Genomic DNA, 18750 nt, shown 5'->3' with positions numbered 1-18750 from the left:
TAAGTCGATTCAAATTGTTTTGAATTATTTCAAATAATTTATCTTAATCAGGGTTTATTTATTTATTTAAAAAGTTTAAAAATTGCCTCCGTCAGTTCCCTGATTTAAAACAATTTGAATCTACTAATATATAGATATACACTTAACATGGAGCAAATCATTTCTTTTAATCAGGGTTACATTCACACTCATTGTATTTTAAATGTTAAATCCTATAATTATTAAAAATAAATCTCGGATTTAAAAATTGGCTCGAAATTTAAAAAATCTGTAATAATTGTTTTTTACACTTAATATTCCATACTTTTTTTCTTTAATTATTCTTAATTCTAAATAAAATTAATAATAATTATTTATTTTTATCAATCAAAATAAAATATTGTAGACATATTTTGTAATATTTAATGAATGGTTTAAAGGTATCAAAAAAAAAAGTAACTTCTGCTTTATCGACCGATTAATTGTTTTGTGAAAACACAAAAGCACATTTGCATTCATTTTATTTTTTTACAACAAATACAACAAACTAAGAGAGTAAATATTCGTGTAATAAATATTTAAGTAGTTACTGTAATTAAAGATTAATAAATAAATAATAATAATAATAAATAAATAAAAGAGATGCTGTCAAAATCAAATTTTCGTAAGTATTTATAGATAACCTTCAACTTTACACAAATTTGTTAATTTCCTTATTACTAATTGATTTTTTTTTTTAATAACTTGTAGAAAATTATCCAGATGAAGGTGATGAAGAAATAACAGAGTTTATTCCAGATAACGGCATTACTCCAGTGATGGAATATTTATCATCTAGTCCTTCCTCATCTGCATCTTATGATTCTGATTATTCTCTGAATGATATCAGTAGCAATAATAATAATATTAATTATAACAGTAATAATAATCATCTAAATAACAACAACAACAACAATAATAACAATAATTATTATAATTATAATTACAACAACAATAATAACAACGAAGAACAAATGGAGCCAAGTAATCAAAGTGAAAGTGAAATAATAGAAATGATTAAAAATTTTGGTGAAGAAATAAAAGGACTTTTAGAAAAGCGTAAAAAATTAGTAAAACTTTTAGAAGAAAAAATAAAAAACGATCCTAGAATAAACAATTGTTCAAATAAATAATTATTTAATTAATAAATAATAATTAATTAATACTTAAAATTTATGAATAATATTTATTTAATTATTAAATATATTAAACAACGATTGTAATTTTTTACTTTAATAAAGCTCAAATTATAAGATTTAAATAAATAGATTTATTAATTATTTATTCAATTACCATAGAAAATTAATTATCATTTAAATTATCAATAAATAATTTTTTTAAATTATTTTGACAGTTTTAAAAATTCCCGCGTAACTGACGTCACATTCAAAGGATGACTAAAAAAAAGTTCATTGGTTTATTTATGTTAGATATATAAACACAAATACCTATGTATGTAAGTATGAGTTATATACATATCCATATATATAGATATACATTTGACAGCTGTATTTAGTAGTGACTATATTTCCAATAAAATATTAACTTTGTTGTGATAATGTCGTAGTCAGCAAGTACCCTAGATCATACGTGTATATTTAGGTTGAAACATAACATTACGCGTATAAAAAAAAAGTATAACCAATAAGTGATATTAATTTAAATGACGATATTATTTATTTATTAATTGTTGATAAATCTAAGTATAAGTAGATAAATAATGTCAAAGGATAATTTAAATAGTGAGGAAATCCTGAATGACAACAGTAAAAGAAAAAAAGAGCGAGATGATTATTTTTTAAAATTAGAAAAATGGTTACAAGAAGCCTATGCATGGCAAAGTGCTGCTGCTACTGTTCCGTATTATTTTATGTCTGGTCAACTGTTGCATCAAGCTGGTAAGATTTATCGAAGCATTGATTTGTGTATACTGATACTAAGCCTACAGACCTAGATTTTTAAATCTATAAGCTGACCTTTAATCGCATTCATTATTTATTTATTGTCTTATTGATACCATCCCAGCAGGATCACCGGGGAATCCATCACAAGCTAGTGCTACTGTCACCAGCACGACGTCAATAAATACCCCTAGTACTTCACAATCAACAAGTTCAAGTCCACAGACTAATCAGCAGGCTGATCAGTCGAGAAATAATATTTCCAATGGTACTTCCAACAGACCTGATGGTAAATTTTATTAGATTTTATTAGATTAGACCAGGGAACTAATTTCCTAATCAGGTAATAGTTCCTTGATTTAATATCAGTTCCTTGATTGGGTATTAATTTCCTGGTTGGGTACTAGTTCCTTGATTGGGAACTAGTTCTCTGGTTGGGTACTACTTCCCTAATTGGGTATTAGGTCTTTTACCTTATTGTTAATTTATTTAAAGGAGATATTTATGAGTTATTTTCTAAGTGTGAATGTATCAGATATAATTTATAAATTATAAATAAATAAATTAAATAATTAAAATAATGAAATTTTAAAAAATACGTGTACTCATTTTTTAATTATTTAAATACGCATCTTTTTTATTTTTCTAACATTTTATTTATTTATTTAAAAATTTTTAAAATTGTCAGCTGTCAGCTAGATTCAGTCACATATTATTTTTTATTGTTAATTAATTAATTAATTAATTAATTATTTTAATTGCAGGTATTGAGTATCATATACCACCAATATGGAAACGTTTCGTAGCTGAATTAATAGATTCTTTAATGTTATTTGTATTAAAATTAGTTATTACATTTGTGGCACTGGATATATTTGCTGCAATGTAAGTATATTGTTTATGTAATTTAGTAAGCATATTATTGTTATTTATTAATTACTTCTTCTGAGTGAATTAAATTATTTTTATAATAGACTTGAATTCACATAAAATATATAAATTCAGGTTAATTAGTTGGTAATTACATTAACTTTTCTTTTTTTTTAGGAATATGGAACCTTATACTCTTGATACACTCCAAAGTAGTTTAAAAATAGTCGATTACAAAATGGCAATTGATGTTGCGTCGACGATATTAATTTGGGAATTGATGCATCGTTTTATTGTTTGTGTATTTGAGGTAATTCATTTTTCTATTTCATAATTGATACATATTAGCGAATCACAGTCATTATGCTTAAGTATAATCATTAAATTAATTTATCAATTAAATATGAAAAAAAAAATGGTGGGAAAAAAAGGTGGCAATGTAATTTTTCTTTAAAAAAATTTCCAAATGAGCTAACGGATTATCTAAATAAAACCCAAGTAGCACAGAGACAACTTTAAGATGTCATTTAAAAGGGCAAGACAAATTCCTTTTTGTCTCAAAGTCAAGTTTTTTTTGTATATAAATAAGACATGCAGATGTTGGTCTCAGGAGTCATAGAAACTTTGTCATTTTTTTTAAATTTGTAATTCACTTTTAGTCATCACTTGTGTCAAGTCTTTTTAGCAGATATTTTTTAATGACATAAATTTCTGATCGCTGTCAACATTCGGTATCTTATCGATGTCAAAAAGCCTTAAAACTACTGTCTTGTAGACATCGCAAATCCAAGTACGCTATTTGGGAAATAAAATGTAATAGAGGATTCATTAACATGATATTTTTTTTTTTTTTTCAGGCAATATTTATTCAACATGGTATGAATGGTCGGATCGGAGGAGCAACACCTGGCAAATCACTAATGGGTCTTCGAGTTGTGCAGTGTCGTACAATAACGCCAGTTGATCGTCAAGACGGCAACGAAGTTGTACTAGTATCGCCTGGTACTGATTTAGGTCTGCCATTAGCACTAGGACGATCGATTGTCAAAAATTTAATAATGACTCTAGTGTTTCCAATCTGCTTCTCTTTATTTTCGTTTAGATTCAATCGTACCGGTTACGATCTCGCTTGTCATTCTATTGTAGTTGAAGATCCTTACAGAAATAACAATAATAATTATAATAATAATAATAATAATAATTTAAATAATAATAATAACAATCGTCCTCATCAAGATTGAAATATAAATTTATCAAGTATGAAAATGTTTTTTATATAAATTTAAATATTTAAAATTCAAAATGTAAAATCTGTACATAAAACAAAATATAAATATATGTCTATTAAATATATTTTAAATCATTTAAACTCCCACGCAAGAGTATTTTATATGATAATGACATCCTACATTAATTTATTATTGTGAAACATATATATGTGCATATATATATTTTAGTTTTTTATGCTTGAACATTTAAAATAACTGATTATGTTTTACGAGTGTGAATGTAGCAGACATGAGACAAATTTAAATATGCACATATATAAAATGAAAAAAATTACATGTGCAATTTTTTCAAAATTTTTTCTTTCATAATTTATTGCTTTTAAAAAAATAAATAATTATTAGACAGCTAACTAGTATCGTGATATTTTCAGGTTATTGAGCTGACGAAAAAAAACATTTATTGGATTTATTGATCGAGTTCTGACGTATTGACGTGTAAATTGATAAGACCAAAAATAATAATAAATGTACTAACTCGTGGTCGTGTAAAATAAAATTTAAAGACTCGAGCCACAATGACGTCACTTCCCAGTCAAACGTGGCGGCTGCGAAGGAGGAAAACTGTTGAGACTGAGAGAAAAAGAGAAAGAGGAGTGGTCGTGTGTGTGTGTCACAGAACTGTCAAATAGCTCACAGTTAATCTATAATTATTTAATGTTTATTAAAATAATAACAATACTTATACTGTACAATTAATTATTTATATATTGTTTTATCGATAACAAACGTTATTTATCATAGACAATAATAATAACAATTAAACAATGTCGTCGTCGGGTGATTTTGGTAACCCGTTAAGGAAATTCAAGCTTGTGTTTCTTGGTGAACAAAGTGGTAAATTTCCTTTCTCTATATCATCATAATTATTAAGTGCAATTACTTCTGTACTTGATAATTAATTATTAATAATTATTATCTTATCATTACTGTTAGTTTAAATTTTATTTTATTTTGTGTCATGGATAGATTTTAATGAGTTTATGAATTTTTTATATTTTGTTCGAGGTTATAAATCGATATCACTTAAAGGCTGTCTCGTATTCTCTCTCTCACTCTTTTTTTTTTTATTTCATCTTTGCCAATTTATGTTTCTCCAAATTTATATTATAAACTCAAAATACTGATGCTGATTAATTTTTAAAATTTTAAATAATTTTTTTTTTTTTCAGTCGGAAAAACGTCACTTATTACACGATTCATGTATGACAGCTTCGACAACACTTATCAGGTATATAAAATATATGCGGAAGTAAATGGTAATAAATTACGAAAAAATTATTATGTTTTTTTTTAGGCTACGATAGGAATAGATTTTCTGAGCAAAACGATGTACTTGGAAGATAGAACAGTTAGATTGCAGTTATGGGATACCGCGGGTCAAGAAAGATTCCGTTCTCTTATTCCCAGTTACATCAGGGATTCAACAGTCGCTGTTGTTGTTTATGATATTACTAGTAAGTTTGTATTAAATACCCTGATAGCAAGATTTTCTGGTCAGGAAGTTGGTGTCAATTGTTGCGATCAAGTTGACGACAACTTTAGTCTTTTAACTGTTGACTACAAATTATTACCAACTTTCCCAGAAGTTGGCGACAATCTACTGTCGCAATCTGTCACCAACTTTGATTGAATTTCAACTTTTGTCATCCGCTTTCTCAGTAAATTGACATCTAGTTGTTAATTTACGGAATGTCAATATTTGGATTCAGTTTGGCAACAAGTTGCAGCAGTAAATTGTCGTTTGGTTGCTGTCAGCTTCTCTGATCAGAAAATTGGTGTTAATTAGTTGTGATCACGTTGACGGCAACTTTGGCCTTGTAATTGTTGACAAGTGATCAACTTTCCATAAACTTGGCGACAATCTGCTGCCGCAATTTGTCACCAACTTTCTGGGAAAATTGAAGGCATTAATGTCAACTAATGGAATGTCAACTTTTGCCACCCGCTTTCTCAGTTGCTTGGCTATCAGGGTATAATAAATCTTGATCAATGATCACAATTGACGATGATAAAGAGGATGAGTTTGTATTTGTCAACAAGACAGTTTAAATATAAGTATTAATTGACACAGATGCTAATTCATTTCATCAAACATCCAAGTGGATTGATGACGTGCGGACAGAACGAGGCAGTGATGTTATTATCATGCTTGTTGGTAATAAAACGGATTTAAGTGACAAGCGACAAGTTTCAACTGAAGACGGAGAACGTAAAGCTAAGGAATTAAATGTTATGTTCATTGAAACTAGTGCTAAAGCAGGATACAATGTCAAACAGGTAATTTTTTAATTAATTAATTAATTATCGATGCCTTTTTTATTAATTACATTCATTTACTTGATTTGCGTTTTTGTAAATTTCATTTGATCTATGCCATGTTAATATATAAGATATTAATGCATGATATTTATTAATTACTAATTATAATTTATTAATTAAGATTTAGCTTTAATTATTTAATGAAGTAATGATTTGATTAGTTAATTTTAATGATATTGGACATAGATATCAGAAAATTTTTTGTTTTAAAAATAAATTATGTGGATATAAATTTTGAAGTCTGTAAGTTAAAGAAAAAAAGCAATTTATATAAATATGTAATTTGTTGACTTGAAGTAAAAAAATTTTCAATTGTCAGATGATTTCACTGGCGTTAACTTTAAGTTTATTTTTTAGTTACCGACAATTTAATAAGATAACGGAGCTATTAAACATATTCTTATCGTAGATATGTTTTATTATATCGCCGGATTATTAAATTATTACAGACATATATTTATATATTGAGAAAAATTTAAGTGAAAAATTATTACGCCTCAATATTTATTAAAAATAAATTGTTAGTATTAATTATACTTAAAAAAATAAACGAGTTTTTAGAAAATATTTTTCATGTTTAAAAATAATTAAATAATAAGTTATTTTTAAATTTATTTAGACAATGGTATAAATCAATTATTGTACGCAAGTCAAGTCTTAAATTCCAGTTATTGATAGATATTTTTACTCACTAATATATATTTTATTATCTGGTCGTAAGATAAAAAATATAAACAAGGCATTGTTAAATTAAAAATGATTAAATTTTCTAAAAAAAAAAAAAAAAAAAAAAAAAAAAAAAAAAACTGTTTCGTTAGTTATTTAGAAGAGTTGCCGCAGCTCTACCTGGCATGGATTCCACTGAGAACAAACCTCCAGAAGACAGTATCCTTTTTTTTAATACTCTTACTCATAAACACAAAAAAATAACACAAAAACTTGAGGATTTTATTATTTATTATTTTAATTTAAGTTAATTTGAGTTTATTATTTACATTTAAATAATTATAATTATTTATATTAACTATAATTTAATTTAATTTATTTTGTTATCTTTTCCTTAATTGATTTTAAAAACCAATTCTGTAGTGCAAGAAGTAGTTCTCAAGGATACACCAATTGAGCTCAAAGCCTCCGAGAGCAATTGTTTATGCTAAATCAAGATAAGTCATAAATATAATAGACAGGCAATCAGATTTAATTAAATTTAAATTATTTTTAAAATTTAAAAACAAAAGTTTTAAGTAATAATTATTAATCGGTGCATTAACGATCTTGTCGATCACTAATTAATTATAAATAATAATAATATTAAATATCAAGACAGTATCTTTTAATAAGAGATGCACGTATGTGTAAATTGCTCATTGACTCTTTATTATTATTACAATAACAATTAACATAAACAATTAAAAACTTCAATTCATTGTAATTTCAATTTTTTTTACAATCAATAATTGCTTGTGTTTATTTATTTTTATCACGGCATTATTTATTATAATTTCTTTGGTACTTTCATTTTTTTTTACTCATCAACACGGCACTAATTATTAATTATTATTATTATTATTAATATATATTTATAAATTATACAAATATATTTATATTATTTAATTGAAATACAGACGAATGTAATTGATGTCGCAATAACTTAAGCGTAATGTCACACTCGGTAGCTTATTATTAATTTACAATTAAAAAAAAATATTTGAAAGCAATTGGAATTTTAAATAAAATTATAATTATCGAGTACAATAAATAGTTATAAGAAAAAATAAATAAGATGATTTTTTTTTTAATTATTTTAAAGACTTGAGTTTTAGTAATTGAATTAATTGCTTAGTTTTTAATTAATTAATTTGGAAAAAAAATTGCGGACCGAATAGTTTAAACTAATAAAATCAATTAATAAATAAAGTAAAAAAGAAATGAATTATGTTTTGAATGTCCATTTTTATAAATCATAAAATAATTATTTATACGCGGGTTTCATTAACGCGATTAAAATAGTTAATGATTATATTAATTTATTCTCAATTGTAAATAAAATAAAATTGGGAAGCGGATAAACATTTAATGTAGAAAAATATTTAAAAAGTAACATTTATTTATAATATTTAATATCATATTTCATGTCACTTTTATTATTTTTATTATATTGTAATAATCATTTAATTTATATTAAAACAATTTTAATTATAGGTCTTATAATTTTTCAATATTTTATTTACGTATTTTTTATATCCTTGTTTTATTGTTTTATATGTTTATATTTATATTTACACGTTAAAGTTATATTTTTTTGCGGAGAGTCATGAGATAAATAATAAATTCCGTCCCATTTTTTACTAAAATGTCTAGTTGAATTTAATTATACAGTGGGGGTTACAATTACTTATTATTTTTTAAAAATTGAAACTTGAGTAATAAATACCTTAACTATGGAACCAGCTGTTGATTTGCAGAACCAATCGACAATGCAGAATGGATCAGAAGGAGAAGGAGAAGGTGGATGTATTTGCTAGGAAGAATTACATCAATTAAAACTTTATATATTTGTTTTTACAAAATTATGTAGCTCGTAATTGTGTATTGAAAAAAGAAAAGTTAACACTCGACTAAAGAATTTATTTTAAATAAATTTAAAAATTAATTAGATATTTGATTTGTAAAAAATATGAGCCCGTTAGCAAACAAAAATTACAAAATTCGTTTTTCAATAATTAAATTTGAATAAAAAAAAAAAATTTTAAATATGCGCATGTAGAAAATTTAAAAGACTACAAGTGCAATTTTGAGAAGTATTTTTTTTTTATAATTTATCGTTAGTAAAAAAAAAATCCAAAAACAAAAATTACTAGACGGCTAATTTCAGTATGATAAAAAAATACATTTTTTTTTTAATAAAATTGATACGAAAATAAACGAGCGATGATTTGAAGCTGAATAAATTTCTTTATAAAAATTTAAAAAATAAATTCTTTAATCAAGAAATTTTTTTTTGCTATAAAGTTCAAGTATTTTTGAAGTAAAAAATTTCATTTAAATTAAAATTGATTTTTTTTAAATCTAAGGAAAAAAAATTTAAAAGATAATTTTTTATGACTGAAAATAAATGAACTACACAATTACAAATTTATTATAAAAAAACTCGAGTTTGTTAATTAAAACTCGAGGATATTTAGAAATTTATTTAAAATTTTTCATAATTTTTTGTAATATTTTATAAGACTAATCATTTAAATTTAATTATTTACTTTAAAACCAAAATAGGTTTTTAGTTACTCGTAATAATTTTATTTAGTATCCCTAAACTATAAATATAAACGCGCATTTAATTAAAAAAAAAAACATACAAAGAAAAAAAAATACAATGCATAAATAAATTTAAACTAGTAGTAAAAAAATATAATAATGAAAAACATTTTAGTCGTGCTTGTTACTCTCATTTAATTAGTAGTAAAATGTAATTAAATTAATAATTAACTCGGTACGTTTTTTGCTGATTGGAAAGTTTATAAACAAGCACTGTGATATATTTTTTTTGTTAGAACGTCAGAGAATATAAAAAAAGAATTTTATTTATTTATTTGTTTTTTTTTTTTTTTTCCACCAAAATAACCGTAAACATTTGCAATAAAATTTGATTATAAAGTATAATTGAGTTTACTGTTACGACTTTTAGGTCTGGTCATACAAATCAAAATATACAATAGAGAATTTATATTAAAATAAAATTAAATTTCATCCGGTTATTTTATTTACTTTTTAATAAAAAAATATTATTGCGGTATTCTCTGTACTTCTAACAACTATTTTATAAAAATTTATTCATGTGAATTCGATGGCACGCAAATTAAAACTTAAAATAATTATAAAATATATGCTGTGGAAAAGCATAAGTAATTATAAATATATATATAAATAAAATATTATAATAAAATGAACGCTTTAGATCTTTATCACTGGCAGAAATTAAAACATCAATTACAACAAAATGACAACAATTGTTACGTTTAATATAAGAGACTGAATGTTTTTTCGTACCTTCATCACGCGATTACTTTAAATAATAATTAGAGTTTTGCGAATAGTTGATTAATTTAATCGAATGTAATTTTACTGATTAATTATAAATTATAATTGAATACTCAAAATTTTCTGATGATTTTTTAATTCGGAAACTTGAAAATTATTAGACTTTAATTTGGAGTCAAGTATGAATATGGAATTTCTTTATTTGAATGATAAATTGGAAAAAATTTTTATAATAACTAAAAAATTAAGGAGTAATTAGGAAATTTTTAATGAAATTTGCAAACAGACGAATAAATTAAAAACGAGAATTAATGGAATTTTGAAAACTATTTGACTCGATATGAATAATTAGTGCTAATTAGTCGCACACCTGTAATGAAAATATAATAATTAGATCTAGAAGTATAGACTTTGAGCTATTGAACAACACGGGCATAATTTAAAAAAAAAGAATAAGAAAATAATAATAATATAAAACTAATACAAATATCATAAGTTTGATGTATCAATATTTAAATGTAGAAAGCCATTTGAATAGTTGGCTAATTTTTTATCAACTTTAATAAAACGAATTAAAATAATAAATAAATATGAAAGGTAAAATTATAATAATATAATGTGTATTACCGATGGTGATTCTACGCTATAATATTTAAAAATGCCGCGAATTTCTTGCGAATAAAATCTGCCTATGCATTTTTAATTGTGCGGAATAATTTGATTATAATTTGTAATAATAATAATAATAAATAATAAAATACACGTATCAATAAAACAATGGAATTGTTAATAATTATTCCGCATGCATATTTTAAATACTAAATTATATTATTATTATTATTATTATTATTATTATTATTACACTGTAAAAAATTGGGAGTGAATCCGGAATGAATATGGATTTTATTTCAATCCGAATTCACTCCGTCAATCGGAGATCTGGAGTTTTAAAAAATCACGAATATGGAGTGAATATGGATTTTTTTCTGGGAGTTCACTCCGGTCCGGAGTTTCAACACTTAAATAAGTTTATTATTTAATTAAATAATTCATTGAGATATTAATAATTAAACTTAAAATATTATGTTTTTAATTTAAAAAGTGTTTTAGTAACTCACTAAATTAAAATTTAATATATATGATTCATAGTGAAAATATCAAATTATTGAATAGCTATAGTGACATAGTTTTTATGGGAATATTTTATACTTCGGTACAATATGAAATGTTATCTCGTGGTTTGGTTGATGTAAGTCACATGACAGTTTGTGACTCAGTGAAAGTTTTATTATCAGCTGCTTATAATTTTTAAAAATCATCTCGCGCGAATATATGGAAAGGGAGCTCGTAATTATTTCCGTACTCAATATAAATGTCAAAATATCAAAGACCTAAGCTCACTATGTATTAGTAATTTTTTTTATAATTAATATTTTCCGAAACTTTTCTTCGGAGTGAAATTAACTCCGAGAGAATTAAATAAATAAAAAATCATCCACTCCAGGATAACTTCCATTCGGAGTGAATTTCATTCCGAATGGGGGTGAATAAATAAAAAGTCATCTCCTCTGCGTTAACTCTGCAATTTTTACAGTGTATAATTATTTATATTATTATTATTAATAACCGACCGTATAAAAGGAAAAAACCATTATGGTAGAATTTAAATGACAGTAGATCAATGACAATTATTATTATAAATAAATAACAATAATTTATGTTAAGTTAATAATTAATTATAAAATTATATTAAAATTGTATGAGGTTTTAAATTATTTAACGATCGAGTTTTTTTTATTTCAGTGATGAAGGAACTAATTAAAATATTATTTTTCTTTAAATTGTTTAGCTTATAAATTTAGTGATATATTATTGGTAATTATTATTAATTATTGAAGTAATTGGTGGAATAAATGTAATTTAATTTAAAAAATGAAAATTCATTTATAAAGCGAAAATGATATTAATTTGATGGAATAAATTAGCATAATGTTGTAAGCTATTAAACACGATATTCATAACAATTATTTGTCGCAGTCGCGTTCATTGGCTTTTACAACAATGTATCTGATTATTGGCGACTAAATAGCGAGCTTTAAAAAAATAAAATTTCAAACACGAGGACTACTGTTTTGTGTTCACGGGCTCTATGCCTTTTTCTATTGCTTATATTAACTTTTATTAATTAAACTTATATAAATTTATGTACTTGTGTACTTGAATAAACACAGCCACGATTGTGACACTAAATGCAATGACTTGAGTTTTAAAGTAAATGTATTTGGGTGCAATAAAAAATAGATATTGATGATTATAAATTTTTTTTTTCTTGTCTTACCTGTTAAATTTTCTTTTAAGGCCATTCTCACACAGTGCCCCCACTTTTCAAAAATTTTCAATGACCAATTATCATAAGCGTATCAAAATTTTATCAATTAATTATAAAAAAAGTTGAAGCATTATTTGAAAAAAAAGATAATTTTGCAAAGATATAGATTTTTTAAAAAATTACTTACAGTTGATATCAATTGGGAGTTAAGCGAAATTTAATTTAAAAATTCGAATTGTAAAATTGACATGACGATTTTACTAAAATTTATTTTCCAAATTTCGTTTAGCTCCTAATTGACCTCAACTGTCAGTAATTTTTTTTTAAATCTATATCTTGGGGAAATTACTCCTACGTTGTCCTTTTTTTAATTTTGTTTTAATCAATTGACAAAATTCAAATACGATGACAGTTGAAAGGGGATCGAGAGTTAGCTCTAAATAATTTGGAGGTTAAAAATATTTTATTTTAGAGAGATTGCTGAAATTCTTTTGGTATATATGAAAAATGATTTATTTCTGGGTTATGACAAAATTTATATAACTTCAGAAGCTATGAAATTAATAAATTTAAAAATGAGGGCAATAAATGTCATCCTGATATATATTAGCTATATATAAAATACTAGGATATTTATAAATAAAGTTTTCATTAATTAGATCTTATTTTTTATTTTATTTTGCAGTCTGAAAAAAATTTGATTAAAATTCCGCTACTTTTTTATTATCAGTAAAATGTCAATGTATAAACTCTCATTTTCTTTATCCATTCAAATCCAAAATAAAATCCAAGAAAAAAAATTTCAGACCCAATTTCATTGATTCTCTAATTTTATTATTCACAAATTACTTAAAATAAATAAATAAAATAAAACAAGTGATTTTTCATTTTCAAAGATTTACAATTTATTGATTAAAAAAAAAAAAAAAATAATTAATCATAAATGCTGAAACAATACAATTTGATAGGTTTACATACTTTATTATATTACCAATTATATACAAATTTAAAATTTTAATTTAATTTTCTCTTATTCGTTTTAAATTCAATCCTTCATTCTCGCTCACTCACCACTAATTATTATTATTAAATTACATTACTTAATATTTTCGTTCCTCACATATATAATATATATTACAGAGTATCATCTAATTATCTTTTATACCATACATTCACCGTGAATTATTATTATTCACTTAGTCTTTATTCTTTCTTTGTTATTTACAATAATTATCTATGGTTCATAATTAACTATTTAAATTACCGTCAGATCGTACAGAATAATAAACACAGTCCTTTATTTAATATGAATGTGCCTCTCGTTCCTCATATTTTATTTATTTAACCCAACTGAGATCATTATTAATTTTGCCATTTTTATTTTAAAATTTTTTTTTCCCGCTAAAAACTATTAAAATTTTTTTTTAAATAATCATTATTTTAATTAGTCAATTATTGCACGTTACTTGCCTGTACATTATTAATTTACATATTTTTTCATCTTTCCTTATTATTATATATTATTATTATTATTATAATTATTATTATTATTCTCCATAATAATTTTATCTGGCAGTATCTGTATTTTATGGATGAATGTCTCATTAATTTTGAGCATTGGCACATCCAGTGCTTTTAAATTAAAAATATAAATACTTTCAATAATAATAATTATAACAATAATAATTTATATATAATTATTACAGTAATATATTAATTTATTTTAAACCAGATTTAACTCGTTAAATTTTAAATTCATTAACAATTTCCCTCGGTAATTTATTTTAATTTAATTAATTTATATAATTATAATAATAATAATTAAATATCAACAACATACTCTTCATATATTTAAATATATACTGTAATATGACAATTAAAAAATTCATTAGCAACTCAGTGTCAGAATTCATTACTCCAACTAATTACAATATCATATTTATTAAAAAATTATTTATCTAAATTCACTTGTGCACTTGCTCACTGATATTTTATTTATTATCCAGTCATTCATTTTAAAATTAATTTATATTTTACTCACTCATTACTCATTAATATTATTATTATTATTATTATTATTATTATTATTATTATTATTATTATTATTATTATTATTATTATTATAATATACAATGTGGACTGATGTCGAAAAAATTATTATTTATTCCTTCAATTGCTAACAAATGTTTACATTTATCGTAAATAACTGTACAAAGTTATCGCTCTGGGTTACAAAATATTATTAATTTTTATTGTAACCACCCACGAATCTACATATGCATTTATATTTATATATTTATACGTTCCATGTATGTGTCCACAAATAACGTGGCTGGATAAAAAAAAATTTCATGAATTATTCGTAATGTCAATGTACGAATAAAAGATTATTGTGGATCCATACAATGGGATTAAAGGCTATTTATTTTTAAAATTACCTCTGGCAGTATTAAGATTTATCCTCATACTTTTTTTCGTTATTTATTTATTTATTTGTTATCCGTAGAAGGATGAAGTTGAAATAATCCGAGAACAGCTCGATGAGCTGTTGTCCTAAAGTCAGACTCTCAGTTCCTCCATAATCTGCTGGTGATTTTGGCCTTTTTTCAGAGTTCCCACAGCAGACATGGGCATGTTCTCCTGTTGAAGTTGATTTGGACTCATTATTAAATTCTGTCCCGCTTGTGGCTTCGAGGGTTTTGTGTTTTTTGGAGGCGGGGGCGGCATGGGCACGAGACATGAATTATTTTGCAAGTCCGCAAAGTCCGGGGGCGGCATATGCTGGATGTGATGACGGTCTGATGTCTTTGTTTCTAATTCCCCGCAAATATTGTTCGGCATTTGTCCGTTCTCTTGACGTTTTTTAGGACAATGGTGCTGGTTTTTGTCACGCTGATAGTAAACACCCGCGAATATCAGGACATTTAGTATTAATAAACTGCAACCGATGGCTATTGTCACACTGAGGGCGGTCGAGTACGCCGCGAAACCGTCCTCAGGCTGCGGTGTTGTTTCTTCGAGCGTTAATTCACTCGATGGTGTCGTTGTCGTGTTCGGTATACGTTCGGTTGTTATTTCAATGGTAGTTAATTTTGTTGTCGTCGGTATCCTTTGTATAAAACGCGGTGGTACCTGAACAAAAAGTTCAAACAATTTTATTTTGTTTATTATTTTAATTAATTGTTTAAATACTTTCTTATTAAAACTCTTAATTATTATTATTATTATTTTTTTTTTTCAAACAATTAAAATTTTTTTTTAAGCAAAAAAAAAAAAATGTACTTGGAGTGAGTTGACAAAAAGTTTTTTTTTTAATCGGGATCGGAATTTGAAAAAAAAAAATTTATTTTATTTTAATGATAAATTTCACGTTAATTAGAAATTTATTTTAATAAATATTAAAGTGTTATTGTAATGAGAGGCGTCTGAGGAAGTTAATAAGTTTTCCATTACGTAATTAGTAATTTTTTAAGAATTTAAAATTTAAGTTAAAAAAAAATTCTAAGATCAAAATGAGTCGAATAAAAAATTAAATAAAATTGAGACAGGATCTTTGTAATTTTATTTTAAGTTTAAAAAGAATCCTATTGAAATGTGAAAAAAATTATAAATTAATGAGATCTGTTAACTGAAATAGCTTTTAAGTACTCGATTAATTTTAATGCGGTCTCTTAAAATATTTAAACGTCTATACTTACAGAAGTACATGAATATTTTATTATAAAAATATTTTTGGTATAATATATTTATAAACTACAGCATTTACTTTTACCTGTTCAGCGTCTAATAAATGGTGAGAACGTGGCACGTCATCGCCACCAGGTTTATGAAGATCCGGGACTAAATTCAACCAAAAGGATAATCTATGTGCCCGGTAATGATTTTTTAACTTTGATTTAGTGTCTGCAAAAAATAATAAATATAAATTTTAAGTACAAGCTTATCAACCTGAGTAAATTTATTTTAAATTCAAAGTTGATGGAAAAAGCGTACAGGGTAAAATAATTACCTAGATTGAGATAGTTTTTATGTACGGCTTCATAAGCCGTCCAGAGTATATTTTTTAATTTCGTTCGCTCAGGTCGACTACCTCCTGGTCCAGTATCCGGAGTTCCTTCATTTGGATTTCTACAGTAAATTTAATATTTTTTAGTTATAAAAATAATAATAATCACAAAAATTAATATATTTATTATTAAACTGTCTTATGAATACATAATAAGGTGGTCGTTAAAAATTAAATTTTCTCAGACGCCTCATAAAAAGCTTTTTGAGTGGAATAATACGTGGGGAATTTGGTTTTTTCTTTTTAAGTAAAGAGAACATGTAATCCTTTAGATGCTCAATTAATAAGATCTAAAAAAGTTTTTTTGAAATATCATCGTAAATACACATTTTATCAAAAAAATTAAAATTACCTTTTTTATAAAGAATTTTATTTCCTACAAAATTGTACTTCTGATTTTTTCCTTTAATCTGCATATTTCATGAGATATTTAAAAAAAAACGCGATTGTATCGAAAAATAAACTTTGATCGTCCTGAGGCACGTGTTCTTTTTACTTAAATAGAAAAAACCAAATTCTCCACGTATTTTTCCACTAAAAAGAAACTTTTTATGAGGCGTCTGAGAAAATTTAATTTTTAACGACCACCCTAATATTTATACTAGGGCAATTTTTTTTTTTCAATGCACTAACAGCTTCTATACTTGCAGGAAAGTAAAATAAGATGACGTTAAAATTAGAGCCCTTAATATTAATATTAACAGGTGTCTCATCGCGATTTTCTATCTCCTATTTAAATAACAAAAAAAATAAAAAAATTTAAGTTTAAAATTTTCTTCCTCATCGTACAGATAAGATCAGGTTATAGTTTTATAGAGAATTAAACGCACTACTAAAAAATCTTTTTACTTTTCCGGCAAAACTATCAAACTTATCACAAAATGTCATAAGATCTTTTTTGTAGACAATTTTATCCTCTACAAATTATCTCTGATAAAGTTTTTTAAAATTTCGCATAGCCTCCTAGTTATATGCATTTTAATGTCAAGTTTCTAAAAAAAAAGTATTCTAAACGATTTGAAAAGCTTGATATTAAAATGGATGTAATTAGGAAGTTATGCAAAACCCAGAACATAATACAAAATAATATTAATAACAATAATGAGGTATTATTATTCAAATAATTTATTTAATTAAAACAATGCTAAAATAACATGAAAGTGGATAAATATTTATATTTTAGTAGTACCGAGCAAGCAGATGAGATGAAGAACATTTAAACAAGGTATACTTTGTACTTTAGGTACTTACCCAGTACGAGCAAAGTTTGTAAGATATAATATAACACTTTCAGACAACGTTATCTCAGCCCTTGTATAATTCTTTGGCCAGTGAGCTAAACCACCCACTAATGGCGCTCCAAAGAAGTATGGAAGTTCTTCGCCGTGAATACATCCTAGTCTCTGTAAACAAAAAAATTTAAATAAATACATAAATAACTTAAATAGTACAGGATATTATAAATCATGGGCATTGAATACAAGATCACTTGAGTCGGGGTCTTTCTGAAATAAAGTAAACTTTGTTTTTTAAAAAGTTGTTCTGTCTTTGTTTCGAGTTTGGTAAACTTTCGGAATTATAGACTTTAGTTAATTTTGTGTCACCATTTATTTTACTGTAACACAATAATTGCTTTAGAACAATAGTATTTTATGTAATTGATAATTGTATTAATTATAAATTTGAGTTGTAAATATAATTTGAATTAAAATTTTTACATGGACTCGCAAAAAAAGAAAAATATTTTTTATTTAATTATTAAAGTAATTTCGAGGAATTTTTTAAAATTTTACAAATTTGTTTCAACGAACAATAAATTTAAAAATTTTTCTCTTCAATAGAAAATTTAAAATTCTAGTCCTTGCAACAAATAATTAAATTGTTGTAAAAAATAAAAGAACATGTAAATATATAAAGATT

General features: G+C 24.7%; 4 protein-coding genes across 5 annotated transcripts in view; 3 read left to right on the top strand and 1 right to left on the bottom strand.

The window, feature by feature from the left end:
* The first annotated feature begins 470 nt into the window (after positions 1–470).
* Positions 471–1237, top strand: LOC103568343 (putative uncharacterized protein DDB_G0292292). Its single transcript, XM_008545178.2, has 2 exons — positions 471–643; positions 730–1237. The coding sequence occupies exons 1-2, from the start codon at positions 622–624 to the stop codon at positions 1149–1151; spliced, it is 444 nt and encodes a 147-aa protein (XP_008543400.1). The 5' UTR covers positions 471–621; the 3' UTR covers positions 1152–1237.
* A 226-nt stretch (positions 1238–1463) lies between these two features.
* Positions 1464–4122, top strand: LOC103568344 (protein FAM8A1). 2 transcript variants are annotated; one of them, XM_008545179.2, is made up of 5 exons: positions 1464–1916; positions 2047–2208; positions 2684–2804; positions 2967–3099; positions 3647–4122. In XM_008545179.2, the coding sequence occupies exons 1-5, from the start codon at positions 1739–1741 to the stop codon at positions 4028–4030; spliced, it is 978 nt and encodes a 325-aa protein (XP_008543401.1). In that variant the 5' UTR covers positions 1464–1738; the 3' UTR covers positions 4031–4122. The 2 variants fall into 2 exon arrangements, with proteins under 2 accessions (XP_008543401.1, XP_053594182.1); XM_053738207.1 differs by having other exon boundaries at positions 2044–2208; positions 3647–4121.
* A 493-nt stretch (positions 4123–4615) lies between these two features.
* LOC103568158 (ras-related protein Rab6) lies at positions 4616–8596 on the top strand. The gene is made up of 6 exons (XM_008544886.3): positions 4616–4912; positions 5248–5306; positions 5373–5532; positions 6150–6355; positions 7216–7282; positions 7487–8596. The coding sequence occupies exons 1-6, from the start codon at positions 4843–4845 to the stop codon at positions 7552–7554; spliced, it is 630 nt and encodes a 209-aa protein (XP_008543108.1). The 5' UTR covers positions 4616–4842; the 3' UTR covers positions 7555–8596.
* Positions 8597–14909: 6313 nt separating this feature from the next.
* Positions 14910–18750, bottom strand: part of LOC103568160 (neuroligin-4, Y-linked) — a 114256-nt gene continuing 110415 nt past the window's right edge. Inside the window, exons 8-11 of the mRNA XM_014440885.2 lie at positions 18082–18233; positions 16774–16892; positions 16537–16667; positions 14910–15896 (exon numbers count right to left, since the gene is read on the bottom strand). Of these exons, the coding sequence (XP_014296371.1) occupies positions 15324–15896; positions 16537–16667; positions 16774–16892; positions 18082–18233 (975 nt within the window). The 3' untranslated portion in view covers positions 14910–15323. The remainder of the gene's footprint in view (positions 15897–16536; positions 16668–16773; positions 16893–18081; positions 18234–18750) is intronic.

This window comes from Microplitis demolitor, chromosome 4 (assembly GCF_026212275.2).
Source record: "Microplitis demolitor isolate Queensland-Clemson2020A chromosome 4, iyMicDemo2.1a, whole genome shotgun sequence".
NCBI lineage: Eukaryota > Metazoa > Arthropoda > Insecta > Hymenoptera > Braconidae > Microplitis > Microplitis demolitor.
This window is presented reverse-complemented; position numbering and strand designations above follow the sequence as displayed.